Source organism: Emydura macquarii, unplaced genomic scaffold, assembly GCF_026122565.2.
Source record: "Emydura macquarii macquarii isolate MOO-44397 ecotype Brisbane River unplaced genomic scaffold, CSIRO-AGI_Emac_v2 contig_3506, whole genome shotgun sequence".
In the NCBI taxonomy this organism is placed as follows: Eukaryota; Metazoa; Chordata; order Testudines; family Chelidae; genus Emydura; species Emydura macquarii.
In genome coordinates this window covers 10,871,185-10,893,853 of record NW_027133643.1, presented here as the reverse complement: position 1 = coordinate 10,893,853, position 22,669 = coordinate 10,871,185, and the positions used below count along the sequence as shown (strand labels likewise).

Here is a 22,669-nt window from a genome sequence, read left to right as displayed (position 1 = left end):
TGAATATAGCAGCAAGAGAAGTTTCATGTTGTGGCGAGGTAGGCCCATCCTGCCCCTGTGGGTCCTGCACTTTCGTCGGCTACGCCAGTGGTGTGGCTAGGTGGGAGTGGGGGAGGGGGCGGGGGCGGGCGGGCACGCAGCCGGTCCCCGCCCTCTACCCCAGGCCCCAACCCAGGGACCCTGCGAGAAGTAGCCTCGAACGGCTTAGTTCATGAGCTACTTACCTTCCCTGGGTCGCTTGTCCATAGCCCCCGTGCTTGCAGTCCACTTCCTGGAATCGGGTAGGCTGGTTTCCCCCTTCCGTCTCTCTGCCCAGTTGTTTGCGCGGCGCTGGTTCTCCCTAATTCCCGTGGCTTGGTGCTTGTAGCAGCTCTGCTCCGCTCTTTCACCCAATTCCCTCTCAGCTGCCCCCGTCTGCCTGAAATGGAGGCGTTTAACTGCTCCATAACTGGGCTCAGCTGGCCTAATTGCCCTGGAGTAACCCCAGCTGAATCACCCAGGGAATAAGGATTTAATGAGCCTGGGGCTAATATATATGCCTTCCAGCACCCTTATCAGGTCTGGCCCTGTCACAATATCATGACTGAACAGTTTGGCTACATTTCTGTTCGTGATGCCAAAGATTTGATAGTAGAGAAGCATTCTTCTCAAGTTTTCTGACGCTTTAAATTTTTTTCTAATGAGATTCCAAAGTCTGACACCTCCATGGAAACAAAAACCTCTTTAAGGGCTGAGTTCCCTATAATTCGTTATATATTCTTTTGATGTCTGTAGCACAGAGCTGGTGCATGTGTACCACATTGAGGCTGTGGTCATATAGACACCCCATTCACCAGAGGATGAAAGTGGGACTGTCGATACCATCACCAAAGGTCTCTACCACTTTTGCTAAAGGACAGTGACTTTTCCTTTTAAGGAGCTGGTGATTAGTGCCTGATCCAACTCCCTCTGTTCCTATTGATTTTAGAGGGAGTTGGATCAAGGTTTTAGGCCCCACTAGAGGCAGCTGTGAGCATATGCACTAAGCTGTTACCCTTTAATACTTAGGGCTCACTTCTGTGCAGTATAGCCTATAATGCTCTAAGTATCCTTAGATAAAGGTGGTGTGGTTCTTTCTACCTGTTCTCATAACTAATGTGCCTGACGCTTTTTCTCAACCCAGATGGACACAGACCTTTGATTTTAAAATGTTACAGAAGTTCACTTTGGCTCAGATTCTCAGCTAGTGCAAATCGGCTTTGCTCTGTTGGCTTTAGTGGAGCTACTGCAGTTGACACCAGCTGAGACGCTGGTCCTTTATTAGGAAAACAAACAGTCTACTATGCATCCTTTTAAAAAAACATTTCTCGTTGCTAGGTTGACCAGCTGATGAGGAAATGCTGGATACACAATCCAGGTGAACGGACGACCTTTCAGAACCTTATTCAAGGCTTTGAAGCACTTATAAATAAATTATAATTAACGTTTTTGAATTGTCACTGCTTTAAATGTATGTCAAGTATAAATGCCCAGGTTCTTTTATTTTTAACTACTGTAGTTTGTACTCTGGCTATGCTAATACGCATTTAAGGGTTTCTTTTTCCAGTGATTTCCTTTTTTGATCTAGTGAACACTTGGAGCAAAATATTTAAATTCCATAATAGAAAATCTTTAAGCATTCTGCTCTTGTTCAGAGTATTACTTATTAAAACAGTATCTGTTCATTGAACACCCTGTCTACCACTTAGATTATAACACAAATTGGAAAGAACTGTGTCAAGAAAGGGAAATTATGATGGCCACAGGTCACATTGCATGCCAACTGATGACATACATTAAACAAGTGTTCTGCAATTAGAATGATTTTCCTGAATAACTAACCCAGAAGATTGAGCAGAACTTTCCATGGCAATTAAATTGCCATGGAAATATTTTTTTAGGAGGGTGGTAAGGATATTTAAAAAAAAAAAGTTGGCTGAGGAGAAAAGGTCATCTTCTTTAGATGCACTTGCATTTAAAAAAAAAAGGTTTTTTTTAAAATTCAGGCACATAATATTCAGTTCAGATACAGTATCAATCAGTCTTATCTTACCAAACAGCTTTAACCCACAATCTGAAGTCCTGAGCTTTTATATTTAATAAAATAAAACTTATATATGTAAATATTCCAAAAAAAGCATTTACCAGCATTTATGATTTTGCATTTCATTGTAGAAACCGTTTCTTACTACAGCTTTTTTTTTACTTTTATGAAAACAAAAAACCCCCCAAACTCCTAAGATAAACATTTCCCACCATTTTTATAGCATCCTATAAACCCAATTACAGTTATGCTGTGATGTTCACAAGTGCTGCAGCTTGGGGAAGTGAGGAAGGGAAATTAAATATTCACAATAGTTAAGAACATAAGATGTCAGGCCATTACTGTGATGAAAAGCACTCTTTTAACTGCATTCATTCTCCAATGAGGTGTAGGGGAACTGAAGAGTTCTGAGGGTCAGTTAGAGTAATGTTTTTGTGAACTGATTGTGCCATCACAATGAGGATTTTCCTGGCAATTAGGTTTTTTTTGAGCCAGACATTTTCCTGTCCTGCACTTCATTGCATTTATTAACAGCTGTTTAAAAAACACAAGGGACAAAAAGTAAATGAGTATTTAGACTATTCACTTATCCAGAGTTATTGCATTAGAAACAGCATTTGGACCCCAATTTGGTATGCAGATTGCCTAATTAGGCAATTAACCAGTGGGGTCTGGGGCTGCGGGAGTCCTGTGATCATAAACAGATTTTGTACTTGAATCGAGGGCACCTGGAACCTACTTTAGGTGAATTTGAAAAGTTTTTATTGATGGTGGGTAAGTCAAACTGGAAACCTTTTGTTAATCCTCTTCCTAGAATTTAGGCAATATTGTCTCCCTCAAACGTGGAGTCTGAAAATGTTTAGAGGGCACATTTAGTGTCGGCAATAACTGAAAAATGTCTTTAAACATTAAAAGTATAAATGTAATTATTGAACCTCAAACAGTTAAGATTCATTTTTACAGTATTATTTTTTATTTCTGTACTTCATTTATGAACCTGAGTAGAATCTATATGCACTTTGTTACTCTTTATACAAATTAATAAAGTTTTTTTTCTTCACGTATGTATGTGTTAATTATAAATTACACTGGGCAAAGCTGTTACTTTTTTTAGGGAAGATAAATGTGAAACTTTGTAAATAGCACACTGATATGTTACAAAGCACAAGACTTCCACTGAGTGAGAGTAGGCTGCAGATTTTATCCTTTCAAACTAAAATTCCACTGTAAATGCAGCAGTAATTTATTTTGTTGGAAAGGGTGACAGTTCTGAAACAACAGTTTAAACAAAATACTACAGGTGAATTTTCAACACCAATTATACATACATACATGTAAAATCTCAATAAACCCACTCATTCTCATATCAAATGCATTGTCTTCTGCTGTTGTAAGGCGGCAGTGCAGAACATCTACATAACACAAAGTGTATTTTCTAAAAAATATCTTGTATCTCAGCTACTGCAAAATCAAGTTTACCTAAGACATTTTTTTAAATCAATTTTAAAAATGGCTTAAAAGATAACCTCAGAATTTTATAAAGAAATTAAATTAAATTTTCAGGCTGGTGCACTACATGAATCACACTATCATTGCAGTTTAGTCACAGATGGAAATGCTGAGTTGCAAAAGGATTACAAGAAGGCTAATTCACAGGTATCCTATTCATACTTTAACTTATATGAAAATTAGTAATGAAAACATGGATTCAGATACAAAAATTGTAGGCAAAAAAATAACATTTGATTTAAGGACATTGGGTGATGAGTCTTGTAGCTGGTAAATCAAATTTAATATAAAGAATCATGAAGTCTGAGCGGAAAAAAAATCAAGTTTTGAAAGTTGCTGAATGGTCAGCCCAGTGCACAAGTCAGGGAGGAAAAAAGGCCAAAAAAGCACTAGACAAAGGCAAAAAACTATTCCAATTCTGACTGGCAGAGACTCAGTACAGTACCAGTTATCATACTGCAAGAGAAGTAATTCCTTGAAGAAAATGATACTCTGTATAAAAAATGAAGAGAATGGGGCTTAGGAAAGAGGAAGTGGGAAAGGTTCATGGTGACAAAAGGAGTTTATAATGAAAAACTTTTGAATGAAAGGGTTCAAAGGGATGGAATGAATATGTATAAACTAGGTGTAAATAAGAAACCCAGCTGCCTCTATGCCATATCAGATGCATCATACCCATAGATGCCAGTGAGAATTTAGTGAGTATAGATTAGTCTAAAGAGGACTATTGCTGCAAAAGCTAATACACAATAAAGGTCTAATCCTGTAGTCAATGAGTATCAAGGGCACGCAGAAGTTAGCTGGTTTGGGTCCCAAACTAGCAGTGGGGATGGGGATGGCTGAAGCAAATTACAGAAGTAAGTTTGACATCTGGAAATAGACTGGACTGAAGGTTAAAAAGGAAAATGGGATTAACAAAACCAAACTAGGTTAGGTGTATTGGTCTGGGCAGCATTTCCTCCTCTACTGTCTGAACCAGCCAGAAATTAGAGAAAACAAGATTGGCTGTTAAAGTTCTAGCTTCCTTTTGAGCAGCTTTTATACTGATCCACTTACAAAATTGTTGAAATTATTTTGATTATTGATTCCTGCACCTTGAATGTTCATCACTAAGTGGAGAGTGGCTTTTGCATTTTAGTTTTTGGGAGGCTGTTGACTTTCTTACACCAATTCAAATCCAATGCTTAGCAAGACCTAGTATTTTACACAGTTTTGAGAAGCAGATTAGGGAAGAAACAAATTCACAAACAGTAAAATTGCATATAAAAATGATAACCACCTACCTCCTGGGTAAAGAATATCAATAGCTAAGATTACACGTTTGCTCTAACTAGCACCTATGTACTCTAGATTGATTCTGGTAGGCACACATTATAACAAACTATTTTTAACATACCATTTACTGAAAAGCTCATGGACTCTATGTTAATATATTCGGGGTGTCTCCAATGTTTTAGGGAAATTTTAAAAAAATGTAAAGGCTGTAAGTGAAGAAAGCTCAACTCTGGAAAAGGAAAAATTGAAAAGCACACGAGTTTTTAAAAAAAACTTGTGGTTAAGACTCAGTCTCAACTTCCTCACATAAAGAGCAAATGAAAAGTGTCCCTTGCCACTATTTTTATTGCTTTTGACTGATACATCAACAATCACCAAAGGAAACTTCTTTGCAGGCTTAAGACAACATTGTCAATTTCAACAATTTACAATGTCAAGATAATGTACTAAGGGAGACACCCTTGTATTATTTAACAAGGCAAATAGTGAGTGAAAAATGTCCAACTAGTTGTCTTTATTGCTACATATAGCTTATTTGGCAAATTTGCCTGAATTGTTCCTTTTGGGAATTTGTCACCCTATATAAAGATGGATGGGTTTGAAATTAAGGCAGCAATAAATACAAAAGGTACAAAAAGGTCACTTGACTTTAAGGCAGGATTTGTTGATTGGATCTCAATAAACACGCTTTTTTTTAAGGTAGGATCCTGCATAATGTGATGCTGTGGCCCTGAGTATTCTGGCCAATATATTCCACTGGGCCAGCTTCTGGGGAAGAAAGGAGATGTGAAGAACTTCGCTTTTCACTTCTTACTGGTGCCACCTATGCAAAAGAAGAAAGTAAGTGGCAACCCAAACTAAATGATCAGAGAAAACAGTATTATTTGTGTTTATAAAGAGTTCCAAGCTGAAGATGGTGGGTTATGTTAAGGTGTGCTATAAACAGAGGCATCTACACTGACTCCACAATCTCCCATATCCAACAGCCATACTGGATCAGAACAACGGTCCAACTAACTCAGTATCCTGTCTTCTGACAATGAACACTGCAAAATGCTTCAGAGGGAATGAACAGAACAGCAATTTCAAGTGACCCATCCTGTCCTCCAGTCCCAGCTTCTGGCAGTCAGAGGCTTAGAGACACCCAGAGCATGGGATGGGGTTGCATCCCTGACCATCTTGGCTGATAGCCATTGATGGACCTATCCTCCTTGAACTTATCTAATTTTTTTCCTCCCAACTCCTCTTGGCTTAATACACAGCCGCATGTAGTTGCTGAGATACTTGAAGGTTTGAACCGTTTCCAGACAGTCCAACGACGTGCAGTGACAGGCCTGTTTGTGTGTGTGCATTTTATCTGTACAGAAATAAAAAAACCAAAGTTCATGGAAGTGGTTACACTTTATATAAAAAGGAAACATTCTGTTTAATGGGACAAATCTTACTACAATATGCTGCACTGTTCTCAGGACGTACTGTCACACTATGTTAACAGCTCCCAAAATGCTGCAAAAGTGATCTTAATGAAAACCTTTACAGCCTTTAATTTTGTCCTCTGTCTTGAAAAGATGATTAGGCTGAATTATTACTCCCATTTAAAACGTGATTTGAAGGGGTAGCTTTTCAGCCATGCTGAGACTTAGCCTATTCACTGTGAAGGTAACTTGCTTCTGCGACGTGAACTGCTAGCAGAGATCTAGGTACCTAAATCATGCCTGCAATGGGGCACTGTAATTAAAGACACAAGTATATAGTTCTGTGAAATTCAACTGCAGGTGCAAATTACACCACCAAGCTACAAATATAAATACAAGTCCAACCTATCCTAACTTCAAGAGACCCTGTCAACTTTTAAAGCTCACTTCTATCTGAAACCTTCTACTGACTCCTGAGCCAGGTAATAGCCAAGATTCCTAAATCAAGCAGATTACAGAAAGTAATTAGTTTGCTATTTTTTCAGTGTGTGCATTTAGCAGCACCACATATGTAGTCAGTTTCATTGACTGACAAGGGGGAAACAGATTTTCCTGCTGTGTGTGTGGGTCTTTCACACTGCAAGAGGAGACAGAAAAGGCATATTTAAAAAGCAGGAATACATTATAAAACCACACAGGACTTAGGAGTATATATTGTACTTGAAACTACTTTTCCGCCCCCCACCCCCAATTGACTAAGTTTTCCTTTAGTGGTAATAGGACATTACACAATTACACAAGACAAATTGACAATGACCATAAGGGCCACACTTTGTTAAACGTACTTTACAATAAAGAAAACAAGAAGAAAACTTTTCCATGTATGAGAAAAGTGGACAGGACTTTTTGTGACCCTAGATAATACCAACACCTTCCTTAGAAGTTGAGGTGTTGTATATTACGCACTAATGCAGTAGCTATTTAGTCAAGAAATTCTAACCATCGCCACTAAGAGCTAATATCCCAGTCTATCACAATTTCTTTAATTATTTATATACACACACAAATCTCAGGATGTGGTCTCTTTGAAATTCATCTCTGAAATGTGCTTTGCAGATGCTGGAAAAAATGTAGTGCAAAGCTTGGGTATCGAAATAAAGAGCTTTATTTTGGGCTATAGATTCATCATGTACTACCAGGATTCAGACAAGTATCTGGGTGCAAGGCAGACTGCATATTTCTTTAGACCATGCCAAGGGAATGGTCTCTGACTGCCTTCTATGGAATGTGGCATTAATACAAGCTTTTCAGCAAGCTGTCTAACATCAACTCCACCTATGGATTTTCCTCCTTTAACTAGAAAAAGGGGCTCAAAAATCAGCAGTTATCTCAAACACCTGAATTATTTCTTTCCTCTCTGAGCTGTTACAACTCTGTCTGGATGGAACCTAATGACAGATTTTCCAGCCCTGTGTTTGGGAACTTAAAGTGAAATCTATGTGCACCTACAGATTTCACAACACACAGCTACATGCATTCAAGTTACATTTAAGCCAGTTCTTGCCAGACAAATAACAAGGGTTACCACCAGCATCTAGATTTGATCCTGCACAAAGCCAAGGCTACCCTGAAACTTAAGATGTAAACAGAAAACTGGAATTCGCTTGGCAAGTGCCACAAGGTTCAGATTTGCCAGTTTACCCAACATGGTTGGTGCGATACTTTCAAAAGCTCTAATGATCTTTTAGCCACTTGGTGGCAGCAAGAGACAAACAAGGAATGCTACCACCCGCATCTAGATTTGGCCGTGTCTGAAATTACAGTACTCTTTAATTTCTCTTCTCACCTTATTTAATGGATTCTGTGGAGTAAGCTGCAAGCTGCCTGGCTGGTATGATCCCTGGACTCCAGTGTAATATGAAGGCATAACATGCAAATATGTATTGTAGTCTCCATAAGATATAGCAGGTTCCTAAATGCAGAAAAGGATCCATGATAAACCAAAGGTCAAAACAAAATTATTTATTTTTAAGTAATTACTCTTACTTGACTGCGGTAACTACAGTGGTTGGATATGGAAATATCTGAGTCCACCCAAGTTTCTAAAGGAAAGCATTCTCAATTCAGAAACAGCTCAGGCCTACGGCATTGAGCCTGATGTAGGATTTTTTTCAAAACTTTATGCACATGACCCTTTAAAAAGGAAGAAAATTTGGCTTTGTATTTGCCTCCTATTTGCATTGCATCTCCCTTCTGGGGCTCTATACTGATGTGAGAGTTAAATAGCTTTTGTATAACACATTGGTGGGAAATAACTTGCTGATCTATTTGTCCACTTCTACTGTTCTATCGGTGCAACATATGAGCATTTTTAATGTACTCTCCTGTTCTGTTTTACAGCATATGGTGAAAACTTTACATTGTAGGAACCTAGGTACAGAAAAATGTAGGGAATCCCAAAGAATAACTGTGTCTGGGAGCCACATGGTGACTGCACTGAGCCATTTTGCCCACACAATCTGGTCCTTTCTGTTTATTGTAGTGCAGAAGCATATGTGCATCCTAATGCTGAATGAGAGAAGCAGTCAATGGAGATGTGAAGGAAAATCATTTTACTTTTACCTCAGAGGCTTCGTTTTCAAATTCACCTGCTCTTGCTTGGGTAGCATTGTATGCCTGAGCATAATGCTGATACCACTGCTGGACAGCCTCCTATAAATGAAACAAACATCCTCACTTCATCTGCTTGCTAGCATGATTTTACTTTATAGCAATTCCACATGCCCTTCACAGAGCACTAGATTTAATTAAAGACAAAGCTCTCCAAGACACACCAAAATAGATTTAAAACCAATAATAAAAATCAAACAGAACAGCTAAAAGTAAGTTTTAAGTGATTATGTGATAGGTGTCAGATTGACCACAAAAATGTCTTCTACTCGCCCAGAAGATATATAGCAATTATACAGCTCAACTTCAGCTAGTATGGTATATGACTCTGATGCCCACTACACATTACATAACTTGATTCACTGGTTTGGAATTTGTTTATCTTATAGTTCATGAAAAAAGACTTAATTCTGCACTTGTCCTCAGAATTTACACAGGACCTGAGTGGTGACGTCCCATTGTTTATTAATGACATAAAACGTGATCTGAATGCTCTATAACTGACAGAACCATTAAGCCAAGTAACTCCACCATCTTCACAGAACTATGGGAGATCTTTATGACAGACCCTACTCCAAGTAAAACACACAACAACCACATGCAACTACAGTGTAACTTCAGTTATCTGGAGGTAATAAAGAAATAAAAATATACCCAACACCCCATTAGAGGAAGGAAAGTACGGTTAGCTAACATACCTGTGTGTAATCTCCATACTGCTGAGAATAATTAAAACAGTTTTCCACTGCATGTTGTGATGTAGTTCCCTGAGAGACTGCTGCGTCCAGTATGTTGCTTGAAAGCCCAGTCTGCTGCTGAGTACTAGTTGCTTTCCTGGCAACTGCTGCTGAAAACAAATGTAATACATTCAGTTTATACATGCTGTGCAGCCATTGAAGGACACACTTTGATCTTGGTTACATTTGTGTAAACCTGGACTATTGTTACAGAACTGAAATTTGTTATTTCAGATTTACACATGTAACTGTGATCAAAACCCAGCCCAAAATATGAAAGGTCTTATGATTGATGGAAAATTGTTTCTAGAATGTAGAAATACTGCAGTACATAATATCTTTGTACACATAAGTGTTAGTAAAAACCATACTTTTCAAACAGAAAATTACTGTGCGGATCCCTTATATCAATTTACTTTTCTTCTCAGTACAAGTTGCTTACTTGAAAGACATGCACCAGGCAACACGCTTGCCAAATTCAAGTAGGGATTGGTACTAAGACGGATTTCTTTCGGTGGTTCCCCCAGCAGTGAGGTCTGTTTTTTCAAGGGAATCTGGAAAAATTTTATATATTGTAATTCATTCAACTTTTCAGGTATCACCAAAATCACAAGTAAACCAAAGTAACGACATGTGCTTGTCTCTACGACTTCAAAAACATACAGATGTCATAGGTTTTATTGCAGAATATCTTCACATTGGTACCGAAATTAATCATATCTCAACAGGCTGTTCCGATTTCAGATTTTTTTTTCTAGCCAAGTCTTTTGTCAGCAAAGTCTCTCTTTAGACTGCAGACTGCCAGCCCAGCAGGGAAGAGGCAGGGAGTGGGAAAAATTGCACTTAGTTTACCTGTGTATATTTAAACCTCTACTAAAGCCATCAGATTAATAAAGCTAACAGTAGGCATGTGACAGAAGACAAACTTCAACTCAAGTCTCTGGCAAATCAAGGACTGATGAACTCTGATTTAGGGAGGTAGAATTTTCTGCGACAAACACGCACTCATATAAAACGCCTTTTCTGCTTGAGCTGCTTATCTGCTCTAGCAACACTTATGTTAAAGGGGAAAATAGGAGTGGGTGTGCAACCCCAGCATTGACTCACTCCCCCAAACCAACAGAGGAGCTCCTGGAACTGTGATGGACTGAGTCTATTCTGCTAGGCCCTTAACAGGGACAAGCTGTGTATGGAAGAGAGCAGGAGCTGCAGATACAGCCTGATTGCTTAAAGGCATATCCATGCTGCATTCGGAAGTGAGCCTCCCAGCCTGGGTCCGCAGACTCGGACTAGCAGGGCTCTCACTAGAATGCTAAAAACAGCTGGGTAGATACTGCAGCTCCAGCCTGGTGGGGGGTTAGGAAGGAAGGATTTGAGAGCCCAAACTGCAACCACAGCGCAACAGCAACACAGCTAGTCTTAGCATGTTAGTGAGCGCTCGCACCGCTAGCCCAAGTCCATGGACCCAGGAATGGAAAGCTCACTCCCAGATGCAGTGTAGACATGCCCTGAAAGGCAAAAGTGGAGGGCTGTTCTGTAGGAGATTATTGCCCATGACTGACAGCTTTGAAAACCATGTCCATAGTAGCTGGTAAGAAAAAACCTTACCCTTAATGTATTGGCAAAAGACTGATTGGTTTACAGCATAAAAACACACCCAAAATAGGGGTGGGATATGTGTGCATGTAGCAAATTAGTTAGTGAATCCTAGCAACGTTTACAACACCTAACTGTCAAAATACAGTACCCCAAAATCTGCCAGAAAACATTTCTCTCTCCACTTTCAAAAGAGAGGTCTCCTGATAAGTCATAACAATGATGCAGAAGCACTTACTACTAATATAGATAAATGTAAAGGAAATGATCTATGCTGAGGCACATATTACCTCTCAAACTGTAAAACATGGAAAATAATCTCTTTTACAGGCCCACCAGAAGGTTGAGTGAGATTCCACAGAGATGTACTGAGTATCTTACATAGAGGGCAAAATATTGGGCCCAATTTTCTGTGGGTATAAGACTTCAATAGCATTACACCAGCAGAGAGTTTGGGTCATAAATTTAAGATGGTTTTAAACCATTTTTCAACACTGGGTGCAATCCCTTCACTGTTAATGTACGTTCAGGTTCCTAATTCACCTGGTAATCACATTCACATTTGGTACATCAGTTTGGGTTGGAAGTTGGATTTTTCTAGTACTAGTACCAAAAAGTTTATTCAAATTAGGACAATTCTGAAGTTTTAAAAATCATAACTAAAAATGTACATGGATTTGCATATTTTTTTTAAAGGAATTTAATGCTCATGTGAAGTGTCAGAACGCCAGCCTGGGAACCTGAAATACTCTCTTTAGTCAAAACAAGGTAAGGAATGAGTCACACCTCACACTACCACAGTATCTGAACCCTCAATGAGTCAGGAAGTGGCTCAATCTCCAGGCGCTTCAAACCTTGGTTGACAGTGACTATGAGGGAAGCCAATCTGTGCCCATACTATTCGGAGTTTTGTGATACTTGTCCACTAGCAACTGACCAAAGACTACACCATCTTAATTTCACAGAGACCACTGAACAGCCATCAGAGAGTACGGACAGGCTGATTTCAAACCAGAGAACATATAACCACTTGAAACACACATAGCCCAGTGTGATTATATATAATTTTATTCTGAATTTTATTCTGTTAAAAATGTACAAAGCTGGAATGTGCTACTAATTCACTCGCCTTAGAAAACTGGCCCCTGTATCGATGAAGAAAAGAAAGTAACTTTATTAATATCTCTGCAAGAAAGATTGTCCAAAAGCATGGGATTCAAAACCTCCAAAGATAACTGAAGATTCATTTTTAGAATATTTAATTCTCTAGGGTTTTAAAAGTTTATTTTCCTTTTTCATCTATGTGAAAAGGTGAACTGAAATGCTGATTAAAATATAAAAAATAATCTGTTTACACTACCATAGATTTTAAAATTAAAATAATGACATATTTATTAAAAGCTGAAAACATACAGCTGTGTACAGAATGCCACTGCAGACACTGCTTAGGTGCTAGTAATCTCAACTGCTTCAGGAAACAAAGAAAACAAATGAAAATGTAATAATATAAGAGCTTTCCAAATTTTCTGTAAATGTCAAATACGTTTTTAAGTAAATATAGGCACAAAATCCAGTTAATGTCTGAGAATCCCAAACAGTTTTTAATAAAGCATTTCAATTCAGCTTTAATTTTTTCTTCTGTATCCACAATCTTTGAAAGAATAAACAATAAACCTGATGATATTAAAGAAAAGCCAATTGTGTTTTAAGAGGATGCAGATTAGAAACATACACACATGTATGCATGCACACACTCTGGCATCCTGAACCAGAGATACTGTTCTAGTCTACAATCACTGAATTCCAACATGAGTTCAGTTTTTCCTCTTTAAAAAGGGCATTTCCTGCAGCTAATATATTTTCATCATTACATATGAGGCAGGTATGAGGACAGTAGTATTATAGAAAGATTCCTCTTTGTTAATTCATTTTGAGAATCAAAAGACATGGTTTCCGTCCTGTAATTCATAACTGAAATGACTTTAAAATGCTTTATAAATCATTCTATGATTCAGCAAATATTATAATGGCAAAACTGCAAAAAGCAACTTCATTTAACTTGCAATTAGAAGAAGAACAAAAAACAAGAGAGGGTAGGCGTAGGGGAATGCAAAATATATGTCCGGTTTTTCTTACCCCTGAACTTGTATCAGGTTTTTTTGGCTGACTTTCCTGTTTGGGATGTCCTGTGCGCAAGGCTCCAGCAGTAAAATTTGTTAAGCTCTGACGATAAGCCTGTGACCCTGAGCCAGCTCCTTCTGACAGTCCCACTGTAGTTGACTGTTTATCCTGAGTATTATTGAGCCCTGGCATAGCTTGTCCAACAATGGGCTGGTTTGGAAAGAATGGCAACATGCCCATTCCGGTTGCTGTCGTTGTTTGATTTGGAGTCACATTAGGTGCTGCAGTCAACCATAAATGGAGAAACCTTTCTGTTAGACAAGATTCATCAGAACATTTTACGTGTGGTTTTTATTAAGTGATGAGAAAAACACTGAGAAATCTATTTGATAGCTGTCACAGAACAGTTAATCCTGATGCTGGTGGCCAGGAATGCTGTAGTAATAAAAACAGGGAGCTTAATTTAAAACTAAAGCTAGAAAAGAAAACTGTAAGTGTATTTGATGCTATTTTCATTCTAAATGTCTACTGTGCTAATAAGTGAAACTGATCAGGGCTCATTTCTGTTTTCTGCTGCTCAAGAAAGCTATGAATAACAGCCCTTGAGTCATCTGCCTGTGGGCTCAGGAAAACAATACAGCATTAGTGCACATTAAAAAAGTTCTCTTCACAACCAGAAAGGCTAAAAACTCATTTTTATTAAATGAAGGCTTAAATTCTGCAGAAATTGGTGGCCTAGGTCTCACTGCTTCCCAGGAAAACTCTTCTACTTACCGCTGGTGAGTGCATTATTCAAGCCTTGTCTAGGAATACTGTAAAATGAGGTAAGATTTCTGAAATTATTTATTTAACAAGACTTTGATGCAATCAATGCAGAGTGTGGGGCTGTTAGCAGTCTCAAAATCAAACTGGGTGGACAATAAAAAATTATACTAACCAGAGTCATCTCCGATCTTTCCACAGACAGCCCTAAGGCATCACTGTGCCAAGGAATTTGCAACCAAAAGCCATATCCATCAATGCTTGGACGTTAAAGCTTTAATGCTTAATGGAGTGAGCAAATACAAACTCTTTGCAGAGCTCCTCAACTAGAGGAGTTTATTCACCTTGGAATAATAGATCTAAAAGGCCAGATCCTGAATTAAAAAAGTGTTTACAACCTTCCTAAAAACAGGTAATATCCGTGCAAGTAGCGTATTAGCACCCTGACAATATTTAAAAAAATGCCACAATGTATTCTGCTTCATGTGAACATCAGGAGAGAAGTGAGACAGAGTGTAGAAGATACTGCTTTAAGCAGGAAATTCTGCAGAAACTTTTGAGACTCATCAATCTGATGAAATACCAAGAGGAGTTGCAAGATAACATGACAGCCCACCCACTCGCCTAGCGCGTGTAAATGAGAAACCCTTTGTGCCAAAAACCCAAAGAAAGGAGGAGGAGAGAGGCACAAGAATAAGAACCCTGAATGCACCAGATTAAGACTCTAGGGGGCTACAGGATAGTTTATTTGAAATATATAGAAATAACCCATTAAAGAACTGCTGTCAAATAGTCCGCTAAGAGCTCAAACATTTAAGAGCTGCCATCTGGATTCTCAAGGAACTGCAGGTTCCTTGTCAAATGTTGCAATCAAGAGGGAGGGAAAGTGATAAGATGTTACATGTAAGACTCTACAGCAAGGCTGATCTTAAGTGCAAATAGCAATTTACAAGGGTTTCCTTAAAAGGTCTATGATATTTGCTCAGGTGTTATGAAAGGGACATCTCAGGTGGGTAAAAACAAGCCATGTTTTACCACATTCAGGACAGAAATATAGAGGCACTGATGGAGATAGGCAGGACCAGGATCCCCCAATGGCCACTCACCTATAATTCTACGATACTGATTGTGTGGAACTTGCCCATCTGATCCTAATTGATAATCCCTGCTCAATTTTTCCATCATCCGGGAATAGGGAAGATGTTTGGTTAACATTCTACTTCTATTTGTATGGAATGGCCACTGGCTGCACTTAACTAGAGACAAAGATTGAACTCAAGACTCCTCTGAAGATGGGGCATCCTGGAACCTAGAGGGCAGAAAATAATTCTGCATTATGGTTGGTAATAACATGCAAGGTAGAGCCAACTCCACAGTACGTACTAGTGGTAGCAAGGTCATGGAGTGCAGTGCAGTTCTCTTTCAGATATTAACATGCATCATATGGCAACTGAGTTGTGAAAGTGTTTGTGCAATGTAAGTTGTCATTAATTTTGATTGTTTGCACATTATATGCAGTCACCAATGGGAACAGAGGTGGTCTGTGCAATTGGGAGTGGAAGGGAAAGTGTCCAAGAGACAATCATCTCTAAAGCCAAGGTGTACTAGATTGGGGGTTGGGATATCCTCCACTAACTCCAGTAGGGCCTAGTCTGAAAGTGTATATCCGTGAGAGGCCCTAAAATGCAGATGTGTCGTTTCTGAAATGATCTGTCTCAAGGGAATTATTTTGAACAGTTTTCTAGTTACAAACAAAATTTCAGAAGCAGCGAAAGAAGAAATTGATTATACTACTATGAAGAAAAGAATGAATTAATGACTCATCTTGATGCCTTCCCTAAAAAAGGTAGAGAAATAAAATGCCATTAAAATGCAAAGCTGCTAATTATGTTTAAACTTATATTAACCTGTATATATTCAAAAGAGGTTATAAGTTTTCCTTCTCTTCTTTCACCCTACTGGAGGAGCAGGGACCTGGGGATTTATAGAATCATAACTCCTATAGGAATTTTTCCTTAGTTTACATTTCAAGGCTCCACATCAGAACCACCCTCCTTTGGCTGAGAATTGCATGGAACTCCCTTCCAAGTCCACCGGCAGGTTGCTGGCTGCAGGAAACTATAATGAATTACCAATTACCTCTTTCCTGACAAAGGACAGAGTACCCCAGCTCTACAGTATTCACAGCTGGGAAGTGAAACCAAATGCAGGTTTCCAGAATGCAGACTAGAAACACTAGGCTTATCCAAACACATAGATTTATATGCAGTGAACAGCATCAGTCTTCACAAAGCCTTTTAACTCCTTGGTGCTGTTGAACAATCTCTCCCAACATGAGCGCTAATTCCTTTTGCATTAAGATGTAATGTCAAGAACTTTAGACTCCATAGAGGTTTATAAAATTCCACATGATAGACTTCTACTCAACTTCAGTTAAAACCTAATGGGATTCTGCTGGACTGGACACAGCTGATTTCAGCATAACAGCTACTGTAAAAGAAGCTTTGAGATACTGAGATGCATTAGATGGGAACTGATGGGAAAGAATACTAAGAAAAACCTATTTCTGTCTTCATATGAAGAGACAAGACATTAGGAGAATTCATTAAAAACAAGGAATATCAGTAAAATCAAGATGTTTGATTTCTCCAAAATCAAAATGTTCAGGTCTACAAGCATATGAAAAGCAGAAGCCCTTAAAATGCAATAAAGTTAACTGTAGGACTAAAAAGGCATGGATTAAGAGAGGCCACAAGTATTGAAAGCCAAAGTAATACAAAGTAAAGCAAACGCTCTTTTTACCACGTCTAGAACACTGTAACAGATAGGGTATGTTGGCAAAAGCAAAGAAAAGCTCATAAGATCCAGTCCCATTCAATATCCAAGAGCACCAGTTAAAAAAAGAAGACACTCACATCAAAACACAGAGTTCTTTTCAGAAAGCGAGAACTTCAGGCAAGACATAGCATGTCAAATCACCTTAAGGAATTAAAGCAAATTCAGAAACTTAATATTGCTGTGGGTTTATTTAATACTTGAGAGCTGCAATAGGATAGTGTGCGAATTTCACTCAATACAGGAAGATGAGACTGTTTTATACTAATTGTTAAAGTACCTAGCATTAGCTCTTAGATGAGTCTTTTCACACAAATAGAGTAGACCTCTAACTACCCTATTTGGGAATGAAAATAATGTGGTCATGAGAAAGTGTGTCCATGATTTTAGAGGATGCTGTTAAAAATTTGGCTAGCATCAGGAAAAAACTCATTCCTAGCATAGAGGGGTTAATAAGCAAGTCTGTTCATGTTTAGCATCTCCTTAGATATGTGGCTCATTCCTGTTTACATTTTTCTGTTCTGCTTACTTTTGGCTTCTTTCAGTTATGTACCTGTTTGACTGAAGTGATAAACTTCATGGTCAGCTTGAATTGGCAACAAGACGTAAGCAAATGTGTGTGGGATATATGATACCATTCTAATTATTCTGAATTTGTTTGCATTTTGATGTTTAAGCCTGCAAAATTAACATGAGTACAGTGGTCTTGTGGAGATTTAGGTGCTGAAGTGGATGCTCTGCAAATACAGACCACGGAAAACAAAAATATGGGAACTTTCTGGAAAAGAAGGCTATGAAGCCACGATGTCTGTGCCAGAATCCTCATTTATGTAAGTTTTAGAAGCTAAATGGATATATGCCTGTAGCTTGCAATGCTGCTTTTTTTCATAAAATATTTAAGTTTATCCATCTGGGAAGCTTCTGACTTTGTGCTAGGTAGTGAAAGCAGCCAATGCAAACTGATCAACCCAACAATAATCAACATAATTCCTTTGTTAAATGCTCTTGAATTTCACACTGTTGTTAGGCTCGTGGCTTCCTTATTTTGTGGTGATAAGGTTAAAGCTAATGATCATCACTTTTGTTAAAAAAAAGTAGGAGAGAGTCAGCTGCATATTTTCAAAGTGGATATTTCTGCTGTATGGTAAGAAATAAAATGTCATTTACATTTATGTGCTTCTCCATGGATTCCTATGTCTGCACTCACTGATGGTGTTGGCCCTATTCCCAATACCGTCTGAAGTAACATTGGTGGAGGCTCTCCAAGTAAACCAGGTTTCTATAAAGAACAAGAAATATTGTAAATGATTATAGTCATCTTTCCTTAGCTATGCCATAGGCTTTCACATACAGTTAATCTCTTCTACATATGCTAGATGGTTGAAGTTCTAAAAGCCTAAAAAAGCCCTATTTATTTTAGAAAATAGTTAATAAAAGGCATACAGGTAGGTAACTGAAGTTACAATGATGAACTTACACTGTTAGTTTGAAGAGTCTCAATTTTCATTAGTTGCTTCTGTGCCAATTGTAGGTGTGAGAGGTTCTGCAGCAGCAAATTAGACGTATTCCCCAGAACAGAATTCTGTCAAATGAACACAAGAGCATTAGTTGAAGAATACAAAAAATTACAACATTTTTTGCAAGATTTCCGGCTGATGTTATATAGGCCAGATACTTTACAATTAGCTTATGAATAAACGTGACAAAGGGGAACTAGATCTATGTTTCTCTGAAGTCAGTGACTTCCTCTCCACAGAACTAAATCCTTGCTTTATTTGCAGTCAAAGCTTCCGGAAGATTCTGAATTCCTTTTATCCTTCCTTTCCTCCCGTTCGATTTCCTGGGTGCTTTGTAGAGGATAACTGTAGTTTATCGCATTTGCTTTTACAGTGTTTTTATTTCTTACATAGCGTCTGACCCAAACATCTTAGTGATTATTTGGGATAGTTAGGGCTATTATATACTGCTTTACAGTCTCTAAACATCAATGCTACCTGCAGGAAAGGATACCTAGATATATATGATTCTTTCCTTTACCTGTGGTAAGTATCCTAGAGAGCTGTATTTCCAGAACATCCATAAGGTGGCTAGTTATTCAGGCTATGTTCACATTGTGGCTCGTAATGGTTTTGGAAATGGTTTTCATGCACAGTTACACAAACACACTGTTCTAACATGGTTTGCACCCACCATCAAGGCACTTAACAAACTCTGCTGAGCTACCATACTAGAACCTTGCCTCGGGGATATGCCACAGTATTTGGCTCACGTGATGGTTTAAAAAGAATGGTCTGTCCACACTGGACCACCAAATCACGCTATGATTTGTGCTAACTACATGAATGCTTGAAACCATTTAGTCAAACATCATGCCATCCAAACCATCTTGCCATCCAAAACATGTGTTTGCTCGAGGTCAATCAACCTTTTTCCGTAGCACCCTGGCACTTACAGAATGCACTCTGCGATGCAAGAATAGAAATATGGAACAAAGATTCTTCACTGTGTGAGCAGCCTCACTCACTTTTTGAAATTCCCTATCCTGGACAGATCACCACGAATGATTGAAAACTATAAAAGCAGCTGAGCACAACAAGTAGGGCTTTGCATGATGTATGGCTCTACCAGAATTCTGCCTGACAAATGTTTTCAGACATTTACAGTTTGTGTCCCAGTGTGGAAGGGCTACAGATTCCTTAGGAACTAAACTCAGAACACCTAGGACACAAACATTCACTCACAGAACATTCCTGTGTGCTCTGCAAATTATTTACAATAATATCAACACACAAAACAAGGGATTTCTTAAATCCTGCAAGTTAGATTTTAGATTCAAAAACAAAGTTCTGCAAAACAAAGAGGGGCAAATCTGGATTAACTGCACCAATGTGTGGGTTTATTGGCTCCACATAGCTGCCGTAAGCATCTCAAGTAGAAACAACCTGTGGCTGTCTATTGTTGCCAATACATCTGTTTTTTAAAAAATCATTTTATTAGTATTTTCTGAGATACATCAAGAAAGAAAATGTACTGTTTAAATGACAAACTTTAGGACTACAAAAAGTAAAACTTGTTTGGCTGAATCTTCAAAAGACTCTCTGGATTAATCAAGAGGAGATCTGTTAAACAGCTAGACCAGCCAGTTAACACCTAACTCTAAATGTTTAAAACGTGTTATGTTGCCACATAATGTCTATCATGAAGAAATATCACGAGTAGCCAACTTAAAAAAAATTATTTGGTGATTCATCCAAACAACTGTTCAAATTCTCATCTGTCATGTCCTTCTATTTATCTACACTTTAATTATTGTATAAGCAATGTTTCAGCATCATCATATTTTTAAAAATGTTTCTTCTCAATGTATCATTTAACAAAACCTTGACCTGCGAGTTCCACGCAGCAAAAATAACATATGCAGGAAAGAATATAGGAATAAGATGAACCAGTCTTCTTTTGTCAAATCAACAAAAAGCTAAAGAGTAACACAGCTTCTTCTTCTGTACATTACAGCACTGAATTCCAAGAAAGAAATCGTGACCAGATTCTCTGGCATTGAAGAGTACTCCAGAAAGATAAATCACAGAATAAGGGTAAATAAATGCCAATTAAAAGAACCTAGATAATTAAATTACTGTCAGTAAATTCAGATTACTGGGTCAGGTTTAGTGACTAATTAAAAGCAGGAGCTTCCATGGAAGAATATTAAATGCATGAGTCTATCCAAAGCGACAGCACGAACTTGTCTGGCTATAGCATACTTCAGCCAAAAAGCAGTGGATCATTATCAATCACACTGTAACTATGTACAACTTGCCTCTTTCCAGCTGTGATTAAAAAGCATTCATGTTGCCTTTCAAGGAAGCACAAAATCTACATGACCCTAAAAAGAGCAGCAGTAATTAAATATATCAGGGGAAAATGTCATATATATATTTTAGAAATATAAGGGAAGAACACCCTTTGTGCTCAACAACCTTCACAACATACAGCAAATGTATTTCATTCTATGGTGCACTGCAGATCTAAGCAACATACCTAACATTTGAAAGGAATACATGCATCTAGACAATTCATAATAAAAAAATACCAGAGAAAGCAAAATGCCTTTACTGTGAAGAAAACCTCTTCTATTTTAGTTCAATCTCTCTTAACAGACACGGAGCTATAGATCTTAAAAGTATGGTAGAAACAGTAACTAATTAACAAGATTTTTTTTTAAATTTACAGTATGAATTTCAAAAGTACTGAATAGAGTTTGGAGCAAAAGTCTCATTTAAAATCAATGGGATTAGAGCTTCCTAATTTCTCTAGGTACTTCCACTAAAGGTAAAATTCAGCCCTTGGCAGAGTCCATACTGTAGAAGCCCCTACAGGAGTCCTGATAAGGTAAGCGGAAGAGTGGCCTGTCGACCCAATAGACTGGAGTGGAACAGAATACTGACCGCAGGCCACAGCTGCTACTCCAGCCCAGACCTTGTCCCTGAGTTAGGGGGCAGATTCATCCCAAATCGCCTTACATGATACTTCTGGGAACTTTGGATTCTTTATACGATCTTCCAGAATATCTCCTTTTACTACTGCTGGGCTCCTAGTGGCTTGGAAGTCACAGGAGCCTTATAATACACCACAAGAACTCAGAGAATACTTCAGTAATACACAGCATTGGTTTATTTCTAGCTAAAAACTAACATCTCAACATTATTGTTATTGTTGTTGTTATTTATATAGCATACTTCAGAGGCTTTACAAATAAAGATGATGACAATGCACTTCCTGCCTTGAATCAGCCTTATTTTCAAAAAGTCTTTTCTCTTGAATAAGCTGCTTATCAAATGAATCAATAGTCTCTCTGACTCAACCTGTGACTTGGAATTAGAAGCTCTTTCTGGAAATAGTAAGTTCTCTTTACCACAACACAATCAGGTAATACAATCAAAAGTTCAGAAAAAATAAAATGGCAATTTGCATACAGAGAGGAAACACTCCTTGATTAGTTGGAGCTGACCGTATCTTATTTAAAAGCCCCTTGAAATTACTTTATATAGTATATTAGATACAAAGTCATTTTAACAAGAATATTTGATTTTAGTTGTAAATTCTTGAGATCTGTTTACAGGTTTTAATGCAAAGTACAGCATAAATACATAATTTGATATAATTTTTTCACACTGATAAACATACCTGGTAAACTTTATTCAAATGCAAAAATCCTGGACTGACTGCTGTATTTATTATATGAGGTAAACCGGCAGATGCTCCAAGAACTGCTTGAGAAAGAACTTTTAAAAGTTAGGCAAATCATGATTTTTAACAATTATATACACTTTACATATTTGGCTTTTTATAAATATTTCTATAGGATTTTACATTTAATTAACTGACTAAAAGTCAGCACAGTGAACCCTTTTAATACACCTGGCTGAAGCTTATTATGCAGAGAGACTCTGATCCTGAAATTAATAGCACATAGGAGAAGTACTATGTCTGCCTGGAGCCCCACTGAAGTCAACAGGGTTCCTCAGAGGTGCACAGGTCTTCTCGTTCACTTTAAACTGCAGAACTGGGGTCTTAGTTCAAGTGCTTTGATAGATACATAGTCATTGGACATACAATTTCTGTGTAGTCAACTGTAAACAGGTAATAATTTAACATATCATCAAACGGGCCTTAGAAGTTAATGGCTT

At 38.1% G+C, this 22,669-nt stretch overlaps 2 protein-coding genes across 7 annotated transcripts in view; one reads left to right on the top strand and one right to left on the bottom strand.

The window, feature by feature from the left end:
- Window positions 1-3,122, top strand: part of JAK1 (Janus kinase 1) — an 82,380-nt gene extending 79,258 nt beyond the window's left edge. For both annotated transcript variants that reach the window (XM_067535565.1, XM_067535564.1), the window contains exon 25: window positions 1,357-3,122. In XM_067535565.1, the coding sequence (XP_067391666.1) occupies window positions 1,357-1,458 (102 nt within the window). In that variant the 3' untranslated portion in view covers window positions 1,459-3,122. The remainder of the gene's footprint in view (window positions 1-1,356) is intronic.
- Window positions 3,123-3,243: 121 nt separating this feature from the next.
- Window positions 3,244-22,669, bottom strand: part of RAVER2 (ribonucleoprotein, PTB binding 2) — a 55,080-nt gene continuing 35,654 nt past the window's right edge. Inside the window, exons 6-14 of one of the 5 annotated variants that reach the window (XM_067535566.1) lie at window positions 22,167-22,264; window positions 18,460-18,564; window positions 18,150-18,261; window positions 13,401-13,666; window positions 10,111-10,222; window positions 9,630-9,778; window positions 8,884-8,973; window positions 8,108-8,233; window positions 3,244-5,669 (exon numbers count right to left, since the gene is read on the bottom strand). In XM_067535566.1, the coding sequence (XP_067391667.1) occupies window positions 5,541-5,669; window positions 8,108-8,233; window positions 8,884-8,973; window positions 9,630-9,778; window positions 10,111-10,222; window positions 13,401-13,666; window positions 18,150-18,261; window positions 18,460-18,564; window positions 22,167-22,264 (1,187 nt within the window). In that variant the 3' untranslated portion in view covers window positions 3,244-5,540. The remainder of the gene's footprint in view (window positions 5,670-8,107; window positions 8,234-8,883; window positions 8,974-9,629; window positions 9,779-10,110; window positions 10,223-13,400; window positions 13,667-18,149; window positions 18,262-18,459; window positions 18,565-22,166; window positions 22,265-22,669) is intronic. The other 4 variants (XM_067535568.1, XM_067535569.1, XM_067535571.1 and 1 more) reach the window with 4 other exon arrangements.